Raw genomic sequence first — 26,407 nt, 5'->3', positions numbered from 1 at the left:
TTCAATCAAACGTATTTTCAACTAATTTGAGGGAAAATTTTGTCAATTTCTTTATGAAGTTTCAATAAATATATGATCCTCAGTGAAGAGATACCACTGGCAAGAAACAGTCAGTATCCCTGTAGTTCTTGGAGTGACATTTGAGGTGTCTTCAAATATCAAAGCTGGAGGGGGGGGAGGTTAGACATCGGCATTTGTTGCCTGCTGTTGAACCGGGATCATTGAGCGATGACTGTAGATGTCAAAAAGTTTAGAAACTTTCATTACTATTATCAGTTAAAATACCACCTTGGCATTTGGATTGACTCCTAAACTATGGGGAAATTCTGGCACAGTGAACTAAGGAACCGGAGTTGGTTTTGACTAAAAGTGAACTCAGTGTGCACTTTTCCTCTTGAACATGATCAAATGCATCACAAAAGAAAATGCAGTTTCCTATCTTGTATGGGCATTTTTATGAGCAGAGGAGCATGTTTAACATTTCCAGTAAAGTTAGCTAAAAATGCCAAGTCAGGCATTATGCACTGCAGCCGTACATAATGACTAGGACTGTTTGGGTTGTGCAGTACTCCACTATGTGTGATATGACGAGTGGGCCTTATCTACGAGCAGGGCATTTGTGATCTGTACTTTATTCAGTCCTCATCTAAGCTCGCAACTAAGGAGGGCTGGGTGATATACTGATCTGAGCGTAGCTAGATGAACTTGATCTCCTCTATTTTAGGATATCCCTGATGGGTAGATATCGGGTGAGGGGTAGGGGGGTCGTAGCACAGTGTTCTAAACAAGATGTATTACTCTGCTTGGGAAATGAGTATGTAGGTGTATCTTCACTGCTGTAAAGTCTGGAGGTGGGATACTACTGAAGAGGATATGGTAATGTTTGTGTGATGATTGTTTTGCGTCTAGTTGCACAGTGTGGCTCTGTCATATGTTGACAGGGGTGCTGTGTGTCGGCTGCCACTTGGTAATTTTTTTATAACAAGATTTTTTTTAACAGGAAGGACTTTAGTGAGCTATGGGAGCGGTACTGGTGCAGCCAGTGATGAAGTGTAGAGCATTGTTCTGTGTGGTCTGTAAGGTGTTGTAGTGAGTGTTAGATGGGATGGTGGCCAATCCCAGGGAGGCAGAGGACTAATGCATGCGAAACATGTAAATTTACTTTTGTCCATCAATCATGTTTCTACTGATATATATATATATATATATATATATATATATATATATATATGTATAAAGATGTCCACACTAAATATGTGGAACGTGTCCGAGCTCGCCCGGTGCGAATTTTTACATATACTAGTAATATTACACACCTTAATGCTGTTGAGATCTCCTCAAATGGTGATAGCAGCCCACAGGGATCTCTCCAAATGATGAGAGATACTTTTTTTACACCCCAGCCTGTACTATAGTAGTATCAGAGATCCCCCCAAATGGTGATGGACACTTTTTTTTTTTTTACACCCCAGCCTGTACTATAGTAGCATACAGAGATCTCCCCAAATGGTGAGGGATACTTTTTTACAGCTCAAGTTGAACATTTCTTTATAATCTTAAGCGAGTTTTAGCTGAAGTAACTTGTCCGAGCGAGAGCGAGGACAAATAAGCCCTTTTTGTGGCTAAACTTAATGGTGAAGGGAGGAGGGAGGGTAGCTCAACCTCATGCGGTACGATCTGATGCAACACTGAGGCAGGGCGTTCACTACCAGTACCCAGGTAGCCTGCAGAAGCATATCACATACCACCAGCCACCTCACACGCATACAAACATTCAAAGTGTCGTGAAGCACAGATCAGTACTCTTTTCTGATCCCCAGTATCTGCCAAAAAAAAACACCACGTCACCACTCTAAACCAGTCCCAGTTAGTTATAGAATGAAAAATGTATTACGTGTACATAACCACATCACATTCATCCAGTTCTTAACATCATGGTGATGCTCTTTGTCATCTGAACATACCAGCTACCTTCGCCCAGTTTATGGGTCTTGTCTACCTAGTTGATATGCTCAGTTTAACCTCACCTTATAACAAAACCTGCAGCGTCTAAGCGTTCCAGTGCATTGTCCCTTAGGCCTCCTGTAGCCTGTGAAATGCCAAACTGTTCAAGTTAAAGTGGGGCTCGTGGGTTATCTCGTCTCGGAGAAGGACATTCTGTTTGGCCATGAAAAGGTGAAGCCAGGTCCTACCAAGGTCTAATTTTTTCTCAAAGACCTCCTGCTACTGTTGCCTTAAATTTGTGCACACAGCTGCGCCACTGCATGATTCTACCTGCCAAAACCCCACCCCCTATCCCACACTGAATCCTAAAGTTCGCTAAATATTGTGTGCTTGATTTTTCACGTTTATTTTATTATTTTTTTTTTTAATTCTGACACTGATGCTCTTATGATAAACAAGTGTTCACAGAAGTTCACTATATTCATGAATCATTTGTTCTGTGCGATTATCCACTTTAATACTTGCCCTAGTTTGGCTGTGTTGTATTTGGAACTTGTGCAAGTGAAGATACAAATATCAACAGATAATTCAATATGCAGCTTGTGCACAAGAGACTTTATGGACACAGGCCTGGTCCAGCTCCCCAATGGCAAGACAGGGTTAATCATCCTTCATTTATCCCAGTATTGCCTCATCGGGAATATGGAGGCCCGAGACCAGGCTACTCAGTTCAGACATTTAATGAGACAGTGATTAATTGTTCTCCCCTTAACGGCATTACATCAACAATAAATCCCAACCACCTATCAGAATTCACTATGGGCCACAGGCGGTTGGACTGTCTGAACTCATTTGACCACCAGGCGTCTAAGAATTGTAGAGGGAAACGGGGCTAATTCACTGCTTGAACAGGAGTAACATATTCATCAAATCTTATTCTCTGCCTGGTGAACTCCCTCGATCCCTCTGGCCTTTTTCTTTGCCCTGTGATTATAGTTGTTGTCGTGACCCTAGGCTTATTTGAACGTGAACCCGGTGAACTGCAGTGAAACTGCCCTTTTGCAGTTCACCATTCCCGTTTCAGCGAATACGGAGGGAACTGGGGGATGTTTATATAACCAGGTACCGGATTTTCCCGGTCAAATCGGTAAGACCACGTGAAAGCATCCCACTCCAGCACCAACAAGTGGCTGGAGCTGTGGTTGTCATCACTCCATCTGCCACCTTACAAGCCTCAACTCTTGGGTCCTGCAGTACAAACCTTTTAGGAACACTGCCATGACAGCCCTTGCGGGGGGCGGCGGTGGAGCTGAACACGAGGTCCTGCATACTTCAATTAACTCAGCCAGGGCGAGGTTGCCACTGCTGAAATGAAACAGAGTAAACATATATTACTGTTTTAAGCCACTGCTGAAAATGTAATGTAACAAATTGCTGTTTTAAGCTGTTAGTTAACGAATGCCTAAGATAACTTGTGCACTGAATTTAACTCGGGAATTATAGTTTTATTCATATCCCATAAATGATCTTTTACATTATTAATTCAGAGGGTAATATTATTTATCCACGTAATTATGTACTAACAAGAAGTGTAGATAATTCGAAGCACAGGGCTGTATTTTAACTGGCTTTGGAGATTTCGTAGCACTTCTTCATTAGGTATTTATTCTACACATTACACCTCAGAATTTTCATGTATGTTATTGGTACAAACTACGTCAATATTGAAAAGGAAAGCGTGAAGGTGTGAGAAAGTCTCTAATTTTTGACAGTCATTTGTGGACCACCAATAGCTGTTGGGTGTAATCAGCCTGCATCCCAAATTACAGAACACTGTCAGCAGCGATGCAGAAACGTCAGGCAAGTTCTATCATTACCACAAGCTTCAAAAATTACCATCCTTAATTCGAAACTAATCCACACCTTCACATTCTCAGTCTTAATTATGATATTCTTAGTGGATGATGAAGGTCTCTCTCTTTTTTTTTTTTTTTTTTTTTCGCATAGCACTTTGAGCATTCTTAAAATAACAGCAAACTTTAAAACAGCAATTTATGTCTATTTTAATTTCAGCAGTGGCTCAAAACAATTATATATGTTTGCTTTACTTCACGCCAGCGGAGGCAGACACCATTCAGCTGATTCTTACCCCTAAACATGTAGCCTCGAGGAAGGGAGGAAGGAAGTTGATGATTTCTTCCGTAAGAGTGTTCATTTCTTTCATATTTTGTCGTGTACATGATTTTTTGCCACGTGGTACGGTTGATTCAGCTGAATCGTGGAAATTCTGAGTAAAGAATGGGACAATTTGACCTTTGACAGACGTTCTCGAAGTTGAATCTCTTCGTTCTTGTCTTACCTTCGGCCCTTCCACCAACTTTGGCCTAAATCAAATGAGAACTGTTTAAATTGACCTTGATATTCTCAAAAAAAAAAAAAAAAAAAAAAAAAAAAAAAAAGGTCAACCTCTTGGTTGACTCTCAAATCTTTCACCAAGTTTGGTTGAAACCGGATCAAAACTCTTCGAGTTATATCATTCACATACACACAGACAGACACAAGCCGAACAAACAATATCTGCATGTACTACCATGTGTGCGGGTGTAATAATGGAATGCTGGAATACTGGAAGGCCACAATAAAAGTATTATGAGTTATCCCTATGTATAGCGGAGAGAGACTACTAGTGTGGCAAATTGTGCATTGTTACAAAAGACAACCAGATGAAATGAGAGTGGAGGCCTGATCCTAACCCCTCTCCTCTGTGTTACATGCAGACTTCTACCTCCTATGGCACAGGAAGGAAAGATACTGTACCTAGTGTTTCCTTCTGCTCACTGATTTACCCCACTGTGAGCAAGGACGCCTACTTAGGTTCTCATACTTAAATGCGACTGTAGGAAGCTGGACTGAGCAATTTATCTTTAGCTGCCTTTGACCGCCACAAACAGGGCCACATGGAGTTACGGGACCATTTTAACTTGTCAGAAAGTCAAGCAGCGGGGTTCTGTGCCTCAACTGTGCTTCTAAAAGGTAAACTCAAAGCTACTAGTAATTTGAGTTAATCAGAACATGTACCAAAATGGGGATTGAACCTAAGGCTACTGTACCCCGCCCCAGCCATCGTTTCGACAGATCTCATCCTCTCAGCCACCATGCACGACTCATGAAAAATTTTCGAATAATTATGATCATAATGCGAGTAAGTAACACAGATCACCATATAATCACGAGGAAAAAAATGTCAGCCAATCAGAGGCGAGCGTTAGGAGAAAGTGTGAGTCTACCGACAATTTGGCTGATGCAAATTATAGATGACAAACATGCATGATGAAGGGATGGTGACATACGATAGCAAGGTATTACAGAAGAGTGATTATGGCTCCAAAATGGGTAGTCGGGGATGGAGAGAGAAAATACAAAACAAGTCATAAGTTCAGCTTCCACCCTGGCATGCATTTAGAATGATTCAAAAAGGTAGGGGTACACGTCATTTCTTGCCAAAAGTATAATGAAGTCAAAACGCTTTTCTTCTCACATTTCTGGGGGGTGGAGGTGGTTTGTGTGTGAGAGAAAAAGATGACTTGGGCTGCACTTCCTTGGGTGACGAAATAACTGAGTATAAAAGCACAAAAATGGGGAAGTATTCTGAATGTTGGCGTGCATTTTACTTACCTTAACGGAGTAGGCAAGGGAAAGTGTGACAGCGAGTGGTAACCCTTCCGGTACGGCCACCACCAGCACCGTCACGCCGATGATGAAGAACTTAACAAAATGGTTAGCATAAAAGGGACTCCAGGAATTCCCTTCATAATAAAAGGTTCTCACGCAGAACTGAATAACCAGAATGACAACGGTTAGCACAGCAATGAAAGAACCTGGAAATAAAGAGAAATAGGTGTTACTTTTACCTGTCATATAGTCATTCTTTGTTGTAATCATCATTTTACAATGATATTTCCTGTGTATGTAACAAACTACACAAAAGGAAAATTACCCTCAATAAGTGGGCTGGCTATTTTTGAACGATATTAACAATTATAACTACCCTGTCTGCTCCACTGCCCAGTTATAGAAGTATCCTTCAATTCTCTCTTTCTCCCAACAGGAGGATAGTGGACCCGCGGAAAAAGCGCAACTTCAGTCTGCGGTCCACTGGGTTCAAGCCCAGATAAGCCTAGGTCCACAAAAACAATAACAACAACAACTACTACTACTACACTTACCGGCATAGCCAATCTGTATAGCCAGTTTGGTGAGTTTTGCCTGAAGGACGGATTTCTCGCCCACGCCACTACCACTGCTGGTCGCCTGCCGCGCCTCCTCCTCCTCTTCTTCCTGGGGACTCTTGGCCTTGCGTACCTCACCATCACCGTCCATAGAGTTAGCCGACACCAGGTGGGAGTTGTACTGGTTCCCCATCATCCCTCCTGCTTCCTCATCTCCATCTTTGTCTGAAGCAAGGGAGGGTAGAGAGGAGAGTGAAGATTGAGAGAGAGAGAGAGAGAGACAGAGAGAAGTGGTGTCAGAAGCCCACACCAGGATTCGAACCCGATACTGACAGGCCAGCAACTTCGTACCTGTCAAAGCCATTCACTCGACTGTAATCAATTTATGTTGGGCTTTATAGTACCGTGAGATCGACGTAAATCATGGCATTCCCATAGGATGACTGATCTATTACACACGTTTCTCACCCCTGTTTGTCTGTTCCTTCGTCACCTAAGAAAACACGAACCCTTACGCCGAGCACAGTAGAAGAGAGAACAGAGGTAGTATCATAATGGGGTTCAATGCCAGTTTTAATCAGGCCTCCTTAACAAATGAAAATCATATCATTTCTTGTGTTACTTTAATATTGACAAGTATTTAACTGTGAAGTATTTGGTAGCTGTATGAATGAAGGGAAACTTATACACAAGCAATCTTACACACGACTTAGGTATGGATGAGGAGAAGGGAAATTTAAGAAATAGTATCATTGTTCTCTCACTTTAACTTGGGCCAGATATTTGTCCTTTCTTTTGTTTTGTTTTGTTTTACTTTTTTCTTTTCTTATTAAATTCATGATGCTCAGTAACAGTTCTGCATGACTATGACCATATTGTACTTTAATCTGTTTTTAGAACGCAGCATTCAAGGTGGAGATGGCAACTTTAGGCCAATTTAAAGTGAAGAGAATAAAACTGATAATGTCCCTACCTTTCTTGCGTTTCTTGGCACGACCTTCCTCATCAGTGGCGGCGTCCAGAAGTGTGACAGATGATGGCCACAGTAATGAGGATAAAGGGAAAGTGAGTTAGTTTAAACACATCAACAAAATGAGTTGGTGTAAGCACATTGGCAACGTGAGCTAGTTAAACACAAGAGCAATGTGAGTCAGCTTAAAAACAGCAACACAATTGGCTTGTTTAAACAGTAGCAAAGTGAATTATTTTAAGCACAGAAATAAAATGAATTAGTTTAAACCCAGTAACAAAATGACTTGGTTGAGAATGTCCCTACCTTTCTTGCGTTTCTTGGCATCATCATTGTCAGTAACATCACTTGCATTAAATTTGGAATAATTATGGAGGACCATCAGAGAAACAGGTGACAGTTTGGGTGAAAGGTCAAAGGTTAATTGCTATGATCTTACATCTGCTGAATATTAGTGATGAATGTTCCTACCTTTCTTGCGCATCTTTGACTCAGTATAATCAACAGTAGCAACACCTGGGAGCGTGAATTTGATGCCAGTGTAACATAGGCGGCGAGGGGAAAGGAAGAGATGTAAATAAAGCAGAATATTGTTATACTCCAAGCCAAACACACTCCTAGTAGAACAACATCCTCTCACCCACCATCCACAAATCATGGAGGGCCAGTGTGAATTTAACGAGACAGGAACATACCAAGTGACAAACCTTTTATAAATGGGAGGAATATTACCTTTACCAATTATGGGCGAATTTTAGACGGTGTGAGGCTAGGAAGATGCTGGTTGGTGTGGGGTATACTTGAGTCTGCTCCTACCTTGCCTGCGTATACCTAAGTCTGTTCCTACCCTTCTTGCGTATACATGAGTCTGTTCCTACCTTTCTTGCGTATACCTGAGTCTGTTCCTACCTTTCTTACGCCTGAGCCTGTTCCTACCTTTCTTGTGTATACCTGAGTCTGTTCCTACCTTTCTTGCGTATACCTGAGTCTGTTCCTACCTTTCTTGCGTTTTTTGCTGTCACCGTCATCCTCATTGGCAGCCCCCAGGAGTGTAAAGATGATGCCAGCCTGCGAGTTGATCCCCACAGCCGTCACCAGCATCCTGCCACTCCCCTCCATCACGTGTGTCCCTGCGAGTATAAGGGGAGTTCAAAGGAGTGCAAAGGAAAATAAACAGCATCAGACGTATTGGCCCTTCCGATGCTATTTGTTATACAGACGACTATAGCTATCAAAAGAAGTACAAGGGAGTCCAAATGAGTTCAAAGGGAGTTGAATGGAGTACAAAGGCAGTTCAAAGGTGTACAAAGGATTGTTAACAGTATCAGACTTAATGGCCTTTCCTACGCTTTCTTGGGTTTGTTTCCTCGTCAGTTAAGAAGGCTTCGTAGCACCTCTTCCTTACCGATTTATTTTTATATATGGCTGACTGATATCCCTTTATACGTTATTTATCCAGAGTGTAACGATATTAGAAGGATTTATATGGCACAGATGAGGAGAGTAATGCGTACTGAGCAAAATAAATGGCTTAAGAAGATGTGTTAGGGAGCTTCTTTAACCGAGGAAAATATTGGCCTAGTTCTTACTGCAAAATACGTAAATAAATAAATAAATAAATAAAAATCTAAGTTACTACAGGAAGACGATCGTAAAATATTCCTGAGTTTTACTGGATCGTATTTTCCTTGGGTTAGTGGAATTTCTATAGTTCTTTCACCTTAACTTGGCCCAGATTTTCATTTTGCAGCTTATATCACATTGCTCAGTGGCAGAAAAATACAATACTAGGACTCTACATCTTTTCCCTAGCACTTCTTCGTAACTAGCATGATGTTCCAGTGTTAATCTGTAGTTACATCTCAGCATTCAAGATGGGGAGAGGGCAATTTTAGACCAGGTTAAGGTGAAAGGAGTATATTCACCATGTCTTGAAGCTTCCTACCTGAGAGCACCATAGGGTCAATGTCAACGCCTTTTTTAACATGATCCGATTCTCCCGTTAAGGAGGACTCGTCAACCTTGAGGTCATTACTCTGTATCAAAATTCCATCGCTTGGCAGAAGGTCACCATACTTGATCTGAAGGAAAAATGTCAAAAGATGAGCAACGCATAAATGACTAAATTTGGTCACCATCAAAATTGTCAACGAAAAAGCAGCACATATCAGCATGACGGGCATTGGTAACCATTGCACTTGCTCTAAAAGAAAAAAAAAAAGGCCAGAATCTAGAAAAACACAAATAAACATAAATTGGTTACCATTATACGTGATCTGAAAGGGGAAAAATAAAAACACACATTCCTTCATAAACATCACTAAATCTGGTCATCAGTTCTCTCAACATGTATGCCTTCTTAGATCTTTTACACACACACACACACACACACACACACACACACACACACACACGTATATATATTTTCGAGCCCCACGCAAGTGAGGGTGCCTTCACGGCTCGATGTTCTCACAGTAATGATGATGATAATACTGCTAATAATGACGGTGATGATGAACCCCCCACGCCACCCCACCTGGCAGATGTCCCCCACCACGATGTCTCCCACGCCAATCTGCTGCACCTCGCCTCCCCTGATGACGGTAAACTTGTGCTCGCCCTCAATGCGGTTCTGAAGGCCCCGGAACTGCTTCTCCTTCGTGTAGTCGTTAAAGGCGGTGACCAGCACGACCACGACCACCGAGATGAGAATGGCTACACCTTCAATCCAACCAGGCTCTTCGTCTACCTCTGCGTGAACGACTGGACCTGGTGAGAGAGAGGGATAAAAGGGGATTAGTCCCCGAGCTAGACCTCATCAGATCATATAGCCCTGCTAGGGTTACAGAAGAGCGCTACCCCTCCCAGCACAGCAGCCACCGGGCGGGGCGCGAACTCGCATCCTCACGATTAAGACCCCGACACCCTACCACCGAACTACCGAGCTCCCCTGAGAGAGAGAGATAGATAAACAGACAGGTAACACTACCGCTACTACTACTCATTATTATTATTATTATTATTATTATTATTATTATTATTATTATTTTATTATTATTATTATTATCATCATTATTATTATTACTACTACTACTACTACCATTATTATTATTATTATTATTAGTAGTAGTAGTAGTACTATTATTATTATTATTATTATTATTATTATTATTATTATCACTATTATTTTAGAAGGAGGGGTTACATGCATTGCTCCTTAACCTCTCTCGCTACAAGGCCACTCTCATAAGTAAAATATCTGTTATGCTCCTTTTTCCATAACTTTACCCAGATTTTCGATCTTGTGCAGTTTTTTACCACGCAGGTCAGTGGCAGAAAAAGACAATACTCCAGCTGAACATCCTTTCCATAGCACTACTTCGTGATTAGCACCATTTTCTAGTGCTAATCTACTGTTAGAGTTTATCGTTCAAGATGGAGAGATGGCAATTTTAGGCCAAGTTAGAATGAAAAGGATATAGTGGTGAGAATGGCACATAACATACACAAAAGTACCACACTGATGCGGGACCATCAGGGCCGTAAAATGAGGCGTTGCTAAAGTCTAAGGGAGTGAAGTCCCCTCGTCTGAATAACTTTAGGGAGTGAGTTAAGGATGCTCCCACGTCTATATGAGAGAGAGAGAGAGAGAGAGAGAGAGAGAGAGAGAGAGAAATATGTAATCAGACTAAAGCTTAAGAAAATAAACACTAAAAATGGACTCACCATCATGTTCCTCTGGAGTGGAAGGCGCACATGAAAAAAAAAGAAATGCTTCATATTAATATTTTCTAATTAAATAAAATAACTCTAAATATATCAATACCACATATATTTATTTTTAGCGATGGATTTCCTTACGATTAAATAAAGGAATACAAATAATGAGATTTAACATATTTTTTTCACCTTAATTTGGCAACTCATTACTACCTGTCTCACTTGAAAATACAGACTTTCAGCTTCCTATCCTAAAATCCTGTTCAGTCATCCTAACATTATGGCCCATATTCTAGTCAGTTAAGGAAGCTCCCTAACAACTTTTCCTATGCAATTTATTTTGCTTATTACACCTTGCAATCCTATTCTGTGGTATTTAAATTCTTCTAACATCGCCATACCTGTATTAAAAAAAGAAAAAAAACGTACAAAAGGATATCATCCAGCCACATCAAAAAACAAATCGCTAAGGAAGAGGTGCTAAAAAAACAAATCGCTAAGGAAGAAGAGCAAAAAAAAAAAAAAAAATCACTAAGGAAGAGGTGCTATGAAACAAATCGCTAAGGAAGAGGTGCTAAAAAATACAAATTGCTAGGGAAAAAGTGCTGGGGAGCCTCCTTACACTACGAGACTAGGACCCGCCTCTGACTGCACCTACCTCCTTCCTCAACGTCTTGCGGGGGACGATAGAAGGCGGTTCCGAGGGAGATAAGGGCGGCTACTTGCAGGGTGATGAGGGTGACGTCCTGCAGCGCCTCCCACACTAGCCTCAGGAAGGTCTTGGGCGGCTTGGGAGGAATTGTATTGGACCCGAACGTCTGGCGTCTGTGCTCGAGGTCTTGAATATTTCCGGTTAAGCCTGTGAAGATTATTGAAGGTATTGTCAGTGTTATTTTCATCTTGAGAGAGAGAGAGAGGGACAGAGATGTGTGTGTGTGTGTGTGTGTGTGTGTGTGTGTGTGTGTGTGTGTGTGTGTGTGTGTGTGTGTGTGTGTGTGTGTGTGTGTGCGTGCGTGCGTGCGTGCGTGCGTGTGTGTGTGTGTGTGTGTGTGTGTGTGTGTGTGTGTGTGTGTGTGTGTGTGTGTGTGTGTGTGTGTGTGTGTGTGTGTGTCCAACTTGAGGCATAGGTTTAACAGACCATTCCCTTAGGTCAAACAGTCCTCCATCATTCCAATCACCTTCACATATAACCACTTGGCAGTAATACCCACCTTCCATACTGAATACATGCTAGCGCTGTCTCAATTGGGGCTGGTGCATTGGTATTATTATTATTATTATTATTATAAGGAAAAGGGGAAAAAGAAGTGTGTGGTAATCATAGGGGCATTTGTCTTCTTAGTATAATAGGAAAAGTGTATGGTAGGATACTTATTGACAGAGTTAGAGAAAGAACAGAGAAATTAGATGGAGAAGAACAGGGAGGCTTTAGGAAGGGAAGAGGTTGTGTAGATCAGATATTCATTCTCAGATCTTTAGTGGAAAAGTTTCTAGAGAAGGGAAAGAAGTTGTATGCGGCTTTCATGGATTTGGAGAAAGCATATGACAGGGTGGATAGACTAGGATTGTGGAAAGTGTTAAGAATATATGGAGTAAATGGGAAGTTGTTGAATACTGTGAAGAGTATGTACGATGGTGCGAAGGCTGCAGTGCGTGTGGATGGTGAACTAAGTGAATTTTTCTCTTTGAAAGTTGGGTTAAAACAGGGATGTGTCATGTCTCCATGGTTGTTCAATCTGTACATGGATGGGGTAATAAAAGAGGTACAAGGTAGGGTAGTGGATGTTGGAGTGGCCCTGGTGAGAGAGGATAGTGTTTGGAAACTCCCTGTAATGTTGTTTGCAGATGATACTGTGTTGTTGAGTGAAGACGAAGGGGAGCTGCAAGGCTTGGTGGATGAGTTTGAGAGAGTGTGTAAGAAACGGAATCTAAAGGTGAATGTAGGGAAGAGTAAAGTGATGGTCTTTGAGAGAGGTGAAGTCAGTGAATGTACAGCGAGGTTGGATGGTGAGGAATTGGAAAATGTGAGTACGTTTAAGTACTTGGGTAGTGTGATGAGTAAAGATGGAGGTTTGGAGGGTGAAGTGCTTGAAAGGGTACATCAGGGAAGAAAGGTTGCTGGTTCTTTGAAAGCAGTGATAAGAAACAGGGAAGTGAGCATGGAAGTGAAAAAGTTACTACATGACAGTATTGTGATACCAACTCTAACGTACGGAAGTGAAGCTTGGACGTTGTTGGAAGGACACAAGTCAAGAGTGAGAGCCGTGGAAATGAGTTATTTAAGAGGAGCCTGTGGAGTCACATGGAGAGACAGGCTGACGAATGAGGATATAAAGGAGCGTTGTGGTGTTGATGTGGATGTGATAGGAAGCGTTATGAGGAACACACTGAGGTGGTTTGGCCATGTGGAGAGGATGGAGGGTGAAAGACTGACGAAGAGAGTGTATGTGAGTGAGGTGGAGGGGGAAAGAGGGAGGGGGAGGCCGAGGATGAGATGGAGAGATGGGGTGGAGAGGTATATGAGAGAGGGGGGTGTGAGTTGGGAGCAGGGGAGTGAAATGGCGGGGGACAGGGCGACTTGGAGGCGATTTGTTTGTGGCCACCCCAAACGGGATTGAGGCGTCTGGCAATAGATAGATAGATATATTATTATTATTATTATTATTATTATTATTATTTTGACGTCAGCTGGGTTTTTGGAGGATCAGTGAAGTCTAATATAATGAAATTCAGACTATTAAAATTTTCCCTTCCCTGACTGGCTTCGAACTTGCGTCATTTCAAACACCAGACGACCACTCTAACTCGGTGATTTAAGATGTTAAGGGAGGGAAGAGGGAATTTACACTTTTCTTAAATATTTGTAAGATTTGCGACTTAAACTCTGCCTGTTAATATCATCTTAGCTCCGTGGTTTAATCTGATTTTTGTTGCATCGTGAAATGTGGTCAACAATCTTTTTATATCATCATCACCATCATCTTCATTACCATCATCATCTTTTTTCTTCATCTTCTTCATCATCATCATCATCATCATCTTCCTAACCTATTCTCCCACTCAAGAATGGGTAGGATCCATATAAACAAGACAAGAGAAGTAAGGACGTAGAAGAACTATCAACAGCAAGGCCTGGGATATGGGCCAAACACTCATTCACACGTCATTCAAGCCCCTGGAATCCTGACCCCACCTCAAGGGCCACTCACACACACACACACACACACACACACACACACACACACACACACACCACACACACACACACATACACACACACACACACACACACACACACACACAGACGTTACCATTAGTCGGGGATGAATAGAGCTTCGTGGTGAGGTTAACTACGCTGCCGTGCTCCCGTTGGATTCGCTCTATGCCCTCTGCGCCCCGCGACTCCATCAACTCCCGCAGCTGGCGCAGTGTCACGCCGTACTGCGCCGGCCGCCCGTCTATAGTGGCCATCCTGCCTCCTCTCCGCCGATCCTGGTACCTCTAGTGCTATACCATCCCTGCAGGAGGAAGGCAGAGGATTAATTGTGATAGACAGACAGACAGATAGATAGACAGATAGATGGGTACATAGAAAAAGAGACTGACAGATGGGGAGATAGATAGATAGACAGGTAGCCTATACAGACAGACAGATACATAGAAAAATACATACATACATACATATATACTTACATACATACATACATATATACTTACATACATACATACATAAATACATACATAAATGCATACATAAATGCAGACAGACAGACAGACAGACATAGGGGGGGAGGTATATTGGCCATGTGCCTCCTTCCCGCCTCGGGTAGGGGGAGAGAGAGAGAGAGAGAGAGAGAGATGTATACTGGCTATGTGCCCCCTATCCCACCTCGGATTCAGCTCCCTTTGATATTAATAAAAAATAAACAATCACACATATAACCAAACGAACTGCTTAGCATGAGTCAACTGGCCTACAACAGTCGCCCTGCATTTTTATTAAGGATGGGAAATAAAGGAGGCAGATAAAGCAATTGTTTAGAAAGTTGAAATGGAGGGACGAGAGGAGAGTGACGGAAAATATGTATGGTGTTCCGCGAGTTTCTTTTTCATTTTCTCAATCAATCAATCAATCACTTCCTGTGGCACCCCACGGGATGCATAGGGCCTCAATGAACTCTCTCCACCAATATTTGTCTCTTGCCATCTCCTTCAGGTCCCACCAACACTCCTCTCCTGCTTCTTTTTTCATTGTCCTCAACCAGGTTTCCCTCGGGCTACCTCTACCTCTTCTTCCTATAGCAATCCACTCTGGCACATCCTGTATAAAACCACCTTCTTTTCTGTATATGTGCCCCAGCCACTTCCAGCGAGACAGTCTCACATATTCATTAACTGGTTCCACTCTCGTAATATCCCTTACTCTTTCATTTGTAACTCTGTCTTGCCACTTTACCCCAAGAATCCTTCTCAGTATTTTATTCTCAAATCCTAATACTTTCTGATCTGTTGCAACTGTACTGTACCATGACTCATGCCCGTAAATTAAAATTGGTCTAACCATGGACTTGTAAATTTTCACTTTAGTATGTACCGAAAGCATATTATTATTTCAAACAGATTTCAACATTCCAACAGCTCGCCAAGCCTGTCTAATCCTCTCCTCAATTTCATTGTTTAATGATCCATCAGATGATACAATCGTTCCCAGATATTTAAAGTTTTCTACATTCTTCACCACATTATTCCCAATTACACAATCGATTTGGTTCTCCACGTTCATATTAATAATTTCAGTCTTTCCACAATTTATTACCAATCCCACTTTTTCTCCTTCCTCCACCAGACAATCGAGCACCCTCTGCATCTCGTAACTACTTCCGCAAATCAGTACAATATCATCAGCATAGTCCAAATCCATCAGCTTCTTATTTTCTTTCCAGTTAAATCCTGCACCTGTTCTCCTTACAACCTTTTTTATAACATAATCCATAACCAAAACAAACAACAATGGCGAAAGAACTCCTCCTTGAATCACTCCTGACCTAACTTGAAATGGATCACTCAAAGAACCACCCACCATTACCCTACAAAAAGTACCTTCATGCAGGCTTCTAATAATATTTACAAACTTTTCTGGTATGCCATAGAATCTCATAATTTTCAACATAGCTCCACGTGAAACACTATCAAACGCCTTTTCAAAATCCACAAAACACATGTTAAGTAGCATTTTCATCTCATTAGCTTGTTGCATTAGATGCCTTACAATAAAAATCTGATCATTACAACCTCGACCCTTTCTAAATCCCGCTTGTTCTTCTCTTAAAATTTTATCAATTACTGGCTCTATTCTGTTCAACAAGATTTTGGAAAAGGCTCTTGCAACTACAGGTGTCAAAGTTATCCCCCTCCAATTGCCACACACACTTAAATCTCCCTTTTTTGGTATTTTTATAATCACTCCATTTTTCCACTCTTCTGGAATTCCACCATTATCCCAAGCCACATTAAAAAGTTTCAAAAGCGCATTCATCAACTCGTCATTTTCCACCTTAAGCATTTCAGGGAATATTCCATCCTCACCTGGAGCCTTAAAATTCTTTAACTCCTTTATAGACTTTGCTACCTCTTCCAAAGTTATATCCCCTGTTTCTATCTGCAAATCTCTCTCGGCTGGCAAAATGTCCTCTTCAGCTGGGATTGGTCTAATTAGAACAGATTCAAAGTGCTCTTTCCATCTTCCTTTTATATCCAAATCTTTAGTCATCAAATTACCATTTCTATCTCGTACAGGTATTTCCTTCCTTCTCTTTTCAGTCCCAGTTAACTCCTTTATGGCCTGATACGCTGCTCTTGTGCTCTGGCCGTCATTTTTACTTAATTTAATTTCTGCCTCTGTCGCCTTTTCATCATATAGTCTCCTCTTATCACGTCTAACGAGTCTTTTTACTTCAGAATGTAAACTCCAGTACTTTGCTCTAAGTACTTCAACTGCCTGGCCATCAACATGTTGTTCTTCACTTCTTAACTTAGCCTCTTTCCTTTTCTGAATTACATTCCATGTTTCATCTGACATCCATTTTTTCCTTCTCGCTTTTCCCTTTTTCTTAATAGTAATCTTAGCACTCTTCTACTTTTTAAAAATTCTTAGGTATTTTAGGACCAATTTTGAGTAACCATTGCGACCTTTATCTCAGTCTTAATAATATTCGTCTTTTACTTGTGACTTAATTACTCCTAATCACCTTGGTATCACACTGTCATCACGTAAAAGGAATCTGTAATTATTTCCCCTTTTCCTTCGTGTTTGTCTCTTACTGATACCTGATGTTAACTTTCTTAATGCAAGGAAGAAGGAACCAAAGGCCAGAAACCCGCAAGAGTGTTCCCTCCAAGAAAAAACAAAAACAAGATAACAGAGCGCCAAATTCATGTTAATACGGCCCAAATGTTCGTCCTTTTGTTGCTTATTTCACGTAGCTCAAAGACTTAAAAAGACAGCACTACAGCTCTACATCCTTTCCATAGCACTTCTTTTGGGACTAGCATCGTATTCTTGTCTTAATCTATTGCTACAGTTCAGCATTCAAGATGAAGATATGGCAATTTTAGGCCAAGTTAGAGTAAAAAGAGTATAGATGCAAACGAACATCAGTCAGGAAAAATTGTGGGGTAAAAATCTACAGTTCATACTTTTCCTGATAATGAAGAATGCAAATGCAACTACAGTATCTTGTCTTCCCCCCCCCCGTCTCTCTCTCTCTCTCTCTCTCACTCTCTCTCTCTCTCTCTCTCTCTCCTTGCCTTTCTTCCCTCTTCATGTACTTAGCAGCCACACGAGAATGATCCTCTTTTAGTCTATCAATTTTCATCTGACGGAACAGGACCACTCTCACACCATTAATACCAAGTCGTGGTTGCATGTCTAACGCGCCTTAGTTTTGATGTAGGAATAAGTCTCCTTGGTTACTAGTCAAATCAGGCCTCCAATCTGACTACACCTGGCCCTGAACCGAGCAGAAAGGTAAGGACAAACCCACGCAGCGCCTCCATCACTATTCTTGTCACCGTCACTGGCAAATGTCCCGCTGTCTTCGGACTCACCGCTATCAGTGTCACACCCACTCATGGCCGAATTCTGAGTGGCATAGGAGCGTTCAAAACACCTCTTCTTTAGAGATTTATTTTGCAAAAGTACACCATAACGTTCCCTTGTGAACTTTTTATATTCTTTTTCTTTATATGGTGTTACAGAGGAACGCCTTCATGTGGTGGCACCGCTATGATGGGGCGCCGGAGCTGCCCAGGTATACAAACGTCCCTCAGCTGCCTCCCTATTCCCCAAAAGGAGGATGTTGGACTGTGGAAAACAGTGTAACTGGCCTGCAGTCCACTGGATTCGCGTACTGTACTATGGAGCCTTGGGCTGAAACTACTACTACTACTACTGCTACTATTGTTACTGCTGCTGTTGTTGTTGCTGCTGCTGCTGCTGCTGCTACTACTACTACTACTACTACTACTACTACTACTACTACTACTACTACACTATTATCTTCTGTAAATAAGAGGCAATAATTAAGGTAATAAGTAACGTGCAATGAAGGTGTAAATAAAATGCAATAACTTAATAAATAAAACTTACGTACCGGTAAAGTGCAATAAAGTAACCGAGTTTAATAAAGATTTAAAGTGTAAATAAGATGTAGCAAATACGTTAAATGTGTTAAAAATAATAAATAAGGCGTAATAATAGTGTAAATAATAAATAAGGTATAAAAAATAAAGTAAATAATAAATAAGGTGCAAAAAAATAAGTAAACAATAAGACGTAAAAACCGTAAATAATAAATAATGTGCAAAACTAAAATAATGTAAACAGTAAATAAGATGCAAAATATTAGGAAAGGGAGTACACTCACCTGTCCAGCCCCCACTATCCTTCACTCATTTATCCCTTTAGCGTATTCTGGGGGAGAAAATAAAAACATGTTAGTTATGTGAACACACCCATAGGCCACAGTAAGGTTCAGATAAATACTCATGGTTCGATACAGAAATGAACGCATGACATTCGCCACAATGCTTCGTGATTCAGTAAACGTTTCGAATCCCACACTGACTCGAAACTGAGATATTGCCACGAACAAGGCTCACAACACACATAAGGGGCGTTCGATATAGCAATGAATGTATGACACTTGACACATTGCTTCGTGATTTAGTAAACGTTTCGAATCCCACGCTGACTCGAAACTGAGATATTGCCAGGAACAAAGCACACAACACACGTAAGGAGCATCCGTCTTTGTCAGTGCTCGTTCAAGTTCGATCACTCTCCCATATACAGAGATGTCGTGTTTCCCCCACCTAGCAGTCCAGATGAGAACCTGGGATGGCCTTCATATATTTACTACCAATCAAACATCGTAACTGTGATTTGTTTTTCCCGTGAAGGACAGGAAAAGGAGAAAGTAAATTTAGTCCGTGTTCTCGTCCCGCATGCAATATTTATAACGTTTACGAGAAGAAAATAAGCATGAAAACATATTTGCTTTAGAAGGATGGATATGGAAAGGAGAGTACAGAAATTTACAGGTCTCTAGTACTTCCTACAAAATCAAATCTAAGTTACGACAAAGGATCTATTGCATACATGTTCGGGAATCTCACCATTGGATAATTATAACATCAACTGTGGGGTTCGTATTTTAGGGAAAGACTGGGACGAAGCAAAAACGAATGATCTGACTCGATGATCCACGATAGGCATTAAAAACTAGGCTTTTTTTTTTTTTATTGCTTCTCCTTCTCCTTCTTCTCCTCCTCCTACTACTCCTCCTCCTCCTTCTCCTCCTCCTCCTCCTTCCTTCTTTCTTCTTCTTCTTCTTCTTCCTCTCCTTCACAGTTATCGTGGTGTCATGGCCATTACGTTTCCTACTGAATTTATGGAACTTACCATATCCATGGAGGGTGAAAGACTGACGAAGAGAGTGTATGTGAGTGAGGTGGAGGGGGGAAGAGGGAGGGGGAGGCCGAGGATGAGATGGAGGGATGGGGTGGAGAGGTATATGAGAGAGGGGGGTGTGAGTTGGGAGTAGGGCAGTGAAATGGCGGGGAACAGGGCGACTTGGAGGCGATTTGTTTGTGGCTACCCCAAACGGGATTGAGGCGTCTGGCAATAGATAGATAGATAGACCATATCCTTTAAAACAATACCCCGATTTTTATTCCCCCCCAAAAAGTACCACATAATTGATTCTGCCTTCAACAGGTAATACTTCAGTGCACCTGGCCAAGTCATTGGCCTGTCTCAATACATTAGGAGTGATATTATCGTGGGAATGGGAAGCTTAATAACATCTTTTCCTTACTAATTTATTTCATGACACAGAACGTCAATATTCACTTTCTTAATCTGTGAAACTTTATAAGGAAAGTAAAATATACGGCAATATGCTAAAACACAACCTGCTGAAGAAAATATTACAAGTGCCTTAACCCTACATAGGTAACGTGGGATATCAGAAACCCCAGTCCCCGAAATTTATTTTTTTTAAATATGAGCATAAGGTCTACAGATCTGTCCGTCTCATTACCTTCCTGCCTAGTGATGCTCTTCATGGGGATGATGAGGTCATAGCTGTACCTGGCTCTGATTTTGCTGTATAGAGCCATTGGGGTATGTTATACCCCTGGTTACCTATAATGTAACCTCAGTTGAGCCCTCCTGTGATTTTATTATTTTAATTTGCTGTCTTTCTCCTTTTGTATACAGAAGGTCTCAACATCGGTCTACTGCAGGCCACCCAAGGAATCATGATATTACTTTTCGGTTTTGCCAAATTTAATTTTAAAATTTGTATACCTAAAATTTAATCATTTTTGTATAAACTTTAAAAAACATATATTCTTTTCAATTGAACTTTATTTTTTCTGGCCCTATTTAAAGATAATGGTTTGAATTATTTGTGTATTGAAGCATTTTGAAATATCTTAAACGGAAGTATTTTTGTTTTATTTTTTCTTCCATGGGGTATGTCATACCCCATGTTACATAATATAGTAACAAAAAAATGGTTACCTATCCAGGGTTAATGCGTTAAATGATGGTCACACACACACACACACACACACACACACACACACACACACACACACACACACACACACACACACACATACACAGAAGCACCAGCCCATATCAAGAGGAGGCAGAGTAACACAACTGCTGTTTCCACTCCATCTTCCACCTCGATATCCTCTTCCAATCCACGTTAGTCACCAATGTCTCCACGTCACTGATTAAAAGTTAGGGCGAGTGTACTGTTACTTTCTGTTCACTGCTTTGCTATTTTACTGACACCCATTTGGAGCATAGAGGATCTGGGACTAGGCTATTTAGTACAAACATTTGAGGTGAGGGTGGCCAGTGCCTCTCCCTTGTGTGGCATTATGTTTGAAAAAAATAATAATAATCACTCTTTAAATTGGAACCCATAATCTACACCCATTTTACTCTAATTTGGTCTAAAATTGCCATCCAACTAGAATAAGATACTAGTGATCAAGAAGAGCGGTGGCAAGGATGGAGAACCACAGTATTGTCTTTTTCTGCCACTTAGTTGTGTGAAACAGGCAGCTTAAACACAAAATTCCTGTTCAAGTTAAGGTGAAAAGAGAATACATGAGAGTGATGGGGAGATGCAGTGAAGAAGTATATGAATGAGGGTGGTGTGAACTCGAGGCAGGACAACTTGATGGTAGAGGGACAGGGGCGACGTGGAAGAGTTTTGTTTTTGACTGTAAATAGGGAGGGATAAAATGGCGAGGGACAGAAATGGATGAATGAAAAAAAATGTGTGGAGAAGCACTTTTTTTTTTAAATTTTGCCTGACGACAGAAACGGTGATGTCACAAGCATTATAAGGTACATTTAGTTATTTATTTATATAATTTTTTAACCTTTATGGAATTTTGAAGGCTTACATAATGAGTTAAAGAACATATAGGCCATTTTACCAGGAACTCTGTGAATATTTCTCCTTATCCCCTCTACTCTTCTTATTGCTGCCTTCCTTCCAACCCGTATATTGGTGAGAAATGGGGGCAGATGATGATGATGATGATAATGGTGGTGGTGGTGGTGGTGATGACTGTATGGTGGTGGTGGTGACGATAATGATGCAGATGATTGTGATGACGATGATTATACGATGGTAATGACAGTTTTGATACTGTTTATGTACGTGTCCATATTTATCTACAGATCCAAACACACCTGAATTTAATTTAACCTAGGATAACTTAGCCTTTGTTAGCTTTAAATCAGAACATAAATCTGAGCAGTTTAGGTTACATGTCGACGAACGTGTGTGAAGATTTGGTTAGATTAAATGAGATACTGTTAGACTGGTGTTGGATTAGTGTTAGATTATATGAGATAGTGTTAGACTGGTGTTAGATTAAAAGAGATAATGTTAGATTTGTCAGGTTAGTGTTAGATTAAATGAGATAGTGTTAGATTAGTATCAGATTGGTGTTAGATATGGGAAAAGTGTAGGGGAGGAGTGGTGTAGGTGGTGGAGGGGTTGGCACGGTGGGACAGGTGCTATATTTGTGTTGGCATGAGGAAGGTGTTGGTAGGAGGGAGAAAGAGAGGGGTGGGGTGTGTGTTGGGAGAGAAGAATGATGCAGAGAGTGAGGGAGCTTAAGAGAGTCACAAACAGAGGAGGGAAAACAAGTGTGTGTGTGTGTGTGTGTGTGTGTGTGTGTGTGTGTGAGAGAGAGAGAGAGAGAGAGAGAGAGAGAGAGAGAGAGAGAGAGAGAGAGAGAGAACTGGGCAGATACAGTTAGACAGAGATGGTTAAATAAAGAGAGGTAGTTAAATAGTTAGGAAGACAGAGACGAAAATTTGGACCAAGTTAAGGTGAAATGAGTATAGTTTCCTCTCCAGTGTAGCACCAGAGTCAACAAGTATACAGCCATGAGCAAATATTTATCGACAATTCTCTATCAGCATTGTGTCCGCCTTGCATATTTCCCCCTCCTTCTCAAACGACGTGGGGTATATTTCGTTTTCTTTTGTTGTTCTTCATATTGGCATCACATAAAAACGGCTCATGTAACAGCGTTTTATTTGTAGGAAGAACAGCGTACGTGGGGAACTTCAGCTCCCTCTTTTCACTGTCTTTCCTGTAAGAAGAAAAGTGGCAATTTTCTCCTCGTCACAGAAATGTCTTGCCGTAGATACGAGTAGAACAAGAGACCTGATAAGATTCCACGTTTTCTTCTGTCCTTCCTGTTGAATTATTTACCTAAGTTACAAGAGGGCGTTTACCGCATGTTTGTTAGTGAACAGAGGCCCATGTCGTAAACCCTGAATTTACTTTGGGTTTTAAGCATACATGAAAACAGTGAGAATTTATGGAGACAGCGAAAATTTATGGAGACAGTGAAAATTTACGGAGACAGGGAAAAATTACGGTGATAGTGAACATTTTAGGAGACTGAAAATTTAAGGAGACAGTGAAAATTGACGGAGACATCGAAAATTTAAGGCTAGGAGAAAATTTAAGGAGACTGAAAATTTACGGACAGGGAAAGTTTATGTAGACAGAGAAAATTTACGGAGACAGAGGAAATTTACGGAGACAGCAGAAATTTACGGAGACAATGAAAATTTAGGGAGACTGGAAATTTAAGGGTCAGGGGAAATTTACGGACAGTGAAAATTTTAGGAGACTCAAAATTTAAGGAGACTGAAAAATACGGAGACAAAATTTAAGGAGATAGTGAAAATTTACGGAGAACGCGAAAATTTAAGGAGACTGAAAATTTAGATTTAAGCGAAAATTTAAGGGGACAAAATTTAGGTTTAAGTGAAAATTTAAAGAGACAAAATTTAGGTTTAAGTGAATATTTAAGGAGAAAATTTAGGTTTAAGTGAAAATTTACAGCAGCGAAAACCTAAGACTAGATTGAATTGCTTTTGTTATGTTATTTGAAATTAGACGAACTAGAGAATGGTATAATTGGGCTGTTAGGCATGGGTCAGAAAATATAAAGATAAAAAAGAAAATTACTCTGTGAATTAAAAATCAACCTGTTTATCATGGTGGATTTTCGAAAAAGAGAGAGAGAGAGAATGTGTGTGTGTGTGTGTGTGTGTGTGTGTGTGTGTGTGTGTGTGTGTGTGTGTGTGTAGCCCCCAGACTATTTGTGACAGTAGCCCTCTTTCACCTTGCCACACCTGCCCCACAATTGCAACACATCCCACGCCCGCACTCAGACACATAGGCAGTGTATATTTATTTTATCTATAGTGATTTTCTCATATTCAAGTACGTACACAGAGCTAAGGATGTGCAATGTGGTGGTGGTGGTGGTGGTGATACTGAATGGTGTGTGTGTGTGTGTGTGTGTGTGTGTGTGTGTGTGTGTGTGTGTGTGTGTGTGTGTGTGTGTGTGTGTTGATTGTTGTGGTGTGTGTGGTGATGATTTCTTTGGTGTGTGGTGATTGTTGTGGTGTGTAGGTAGTGATGGTGGTGATTGTTATGGTGTGTGGAACGGCAGTAATACAGGATGAGTGGTGTTGGCAGTAGCATGAGTGGTGTTGGCAGAAGTATGAGTGGTGCAGGCAGAAGTATGAGTGGTGTTGGCGGATGCATGAATGGTGTTGGCAGAAATATGAGTGGCGACAGAGTTTACAGAGTTTTCATAAATAACAGAGAAGTGAATGTTGAGACGCACTGAGTAAAATAAATCGCTAAGGGAGATGTGTTCAGAAATTTTAAAAGCCACTCAGAATGCAACCCTATGTTTAAGGTAACCTGGATTTGACGAGAGGCTTCTGGTTTATATTCTTGGCCAACTAAAGGTCGTGAAGGCTTCGTGGGGTGAGTTTGTCGAGGGTTTGCCAGGCAGGGACCCATCAAGTAGGCTTTTTTCTTGGCTGATATCGCAACGTTTGAACAGAGTCATTCCTGGGACAAATGCAGCCAGGAAGAGCCACAGGTTACACGAACAGACAGGACCCCTACTGTACCCATCCCCTCCCCACACTCCAACAGCTGATCAAGGCCAAGAGAAGGCATATATCTAACGTCCATCTATCTGTCTGTCTATCAGTCGATCTGTTTGTCTATCTATCTATCTATCTATTGCCAGACGCCTTAATCCCGTTAGAGATCGCCACAAACAAATAACTTCCACGTCACCCTGTCCTCTCCCATTTGTCTGCCCCCCCCCGCCTCGATCTCACACACCCCATCCCTCATATATCTCTCCACTCGATTCCTCCATTGCATCCTTGACCTCTCCGTCTTCCTCCCCCCCGTCTACCTCACCCACACACACTCACACGGCTCTACATCTTCTCTAAAGCATTCATTCATGAATAACACCATATTGTAGTGTAGATCTATTGTTACAGCTCAGCATTCAAGATAAAGAGATGGTAATTTTGGGCCAAGTTAGCACAAAACGAGTATAGGTGGTGGATTTTGGATACTCTGGGGTTTACTGGGACTGTTGGAAAGGAGTTTAATTTATGGACACTTATCGTCCTGTTCCTATTCTAATCAGTTTATGAAACCCTCTATCACCTCTCTCTTAACGCTTTATTTCTGTGTAGAGCACTTTATTATTATCTTGTAAGTTATTTATGTAAACTATATTCGTTCTGGAAAGATATAAATGGCATAACAGGAGAAACTGAAGCTCAGTAAACAAGATCACATAGGGTAAATAACATGGCAGGGAAAACTGATGCAACAGGGAAAATAGATTCCATACGGTAAATAACATGGCAGGGAAAACTGAGGTGTAATAGGTAAGGCCGCATAGGGTAAATAACACAGCAGGAAAAACTGAATTGTAATAAGCAAGATGGATCACACAGGAAGAGATGCCTGACACCCTCCTTATCACACAGGGAGAGATACCTGAAACCGTCCTTAATTGGCGAGAATAGGAGCCTCGAGTGACAACAAGGATTCCAAAAGTGATGGAAGCCCTTGCCGCCCCTGCCAACACAAGACCCCAACACATGTGACGGTTATTTACGAGTACGACTATGGCTGCTGCACACTTCCCCTTCTACACACCCTCCTATAGCATTTTTGTTTTTAACCTCACGAAGCCCCGTAACCGCGCATATCTCAACCGATGGCCAGGTGTAGTAAGACTATAGGGTTGATCTGACTAGTAACCAAGATTTTCAGCTCAGATGATGGTCAGATAAAGTTAGATTGGTGTATAGGTCTGACTAGTAACCAAAGGGACTCATTTCTACCCCATAACTCAAGCTCATGGAATTTCAGGCAAACGCGACTTTAATATTCATGTGCGAGTGACCCAGTTCCGTCAGATAAAGGCAAGCCGCCTAGACACCCGCTGTTGTGGCATCCCCTGACGTGATTATGATGACTGGAGGGGCCACTGCCGGAGCTCCTCAACCCCCTCCACGTGCTCAGAATAATCATGCACTTGTTTATGTGCGTATGCGGATGCAGGCTTACTAGTTTTTTTTTTTTTCTTT

General features: G+C 41.3%; 1 protein-coding gene across 2 annotated transcripts in view; it reads right to left on the bottom strand.

Moving 5' to 3' along the window:
* The window catches only part of LOC145414374 (plasma membrane calcium-transporting ATPase 3-like), a 92,313-nt gene that overhangs the window by 29,055 nt on the left and 36,851 nt on the right, over window positions 1-26,407 (bottom strand). The window contains exons 2-9 of one of the 2 annotated variants that reach the window (XM_080283909.1): window positions 18,789-18,835; window positions 14,175-14,381; window positions 11,522-11,722; window positions 9,680-9,912; window positions 9,089-9,224; window positions 8,142-8,273; window positions 6,171-6,398; window positions 5,620-5,822 (exon numbers count right to left, since the gene is read on the bottom strand). In XM_080283909.1, the coding sequence (XP_080140035.1) occupies window positions 5,620-5,822; window positions 6,171-6,398; window positions 8,142-8,273; window positions 9,089-9,224; window positions 9,680-9,912; window positions 11,522-11,722; window positions 14,175-14,334 (1,293 nt within the window). In that variant the 5' untranslated portion in view covers window positions 14,335-14,381; window positions 18,789-18,835. Of the gene's footprint in view, window positions 1-5,619; window positions 5,823-6,170; window positions 6,399-8,141; window positions 8,274-9,088; window positions 9,225-9,679; window positions 9,913-11,521; window positions 11,723-14,174; window positions 14,382-18,788; window positions 18,836-26,407 lie in introns of those variants that run through there. The other variant, XM_080283907.1, reaches the window with a different exon arrangement.

Source organism: Coenobita brevimanus, chromosome 99 (genome assembly GCF_032717465.1).
Source record: "Coenobita brevimanus isolate Jiangsu-jjx chromosome 99, ASM3271746v2, whole genome shotgun sequence".
Lineage (NCBI taxonomy): Eukaryota > Metazoa > Arthropoda > Malacostraca > Decapoda > Coenobitidae > Coenobita > Coenobita brevimanus.
This window is presented reverse-complemented; position numbering and strand designations above follow the sequence as displayed.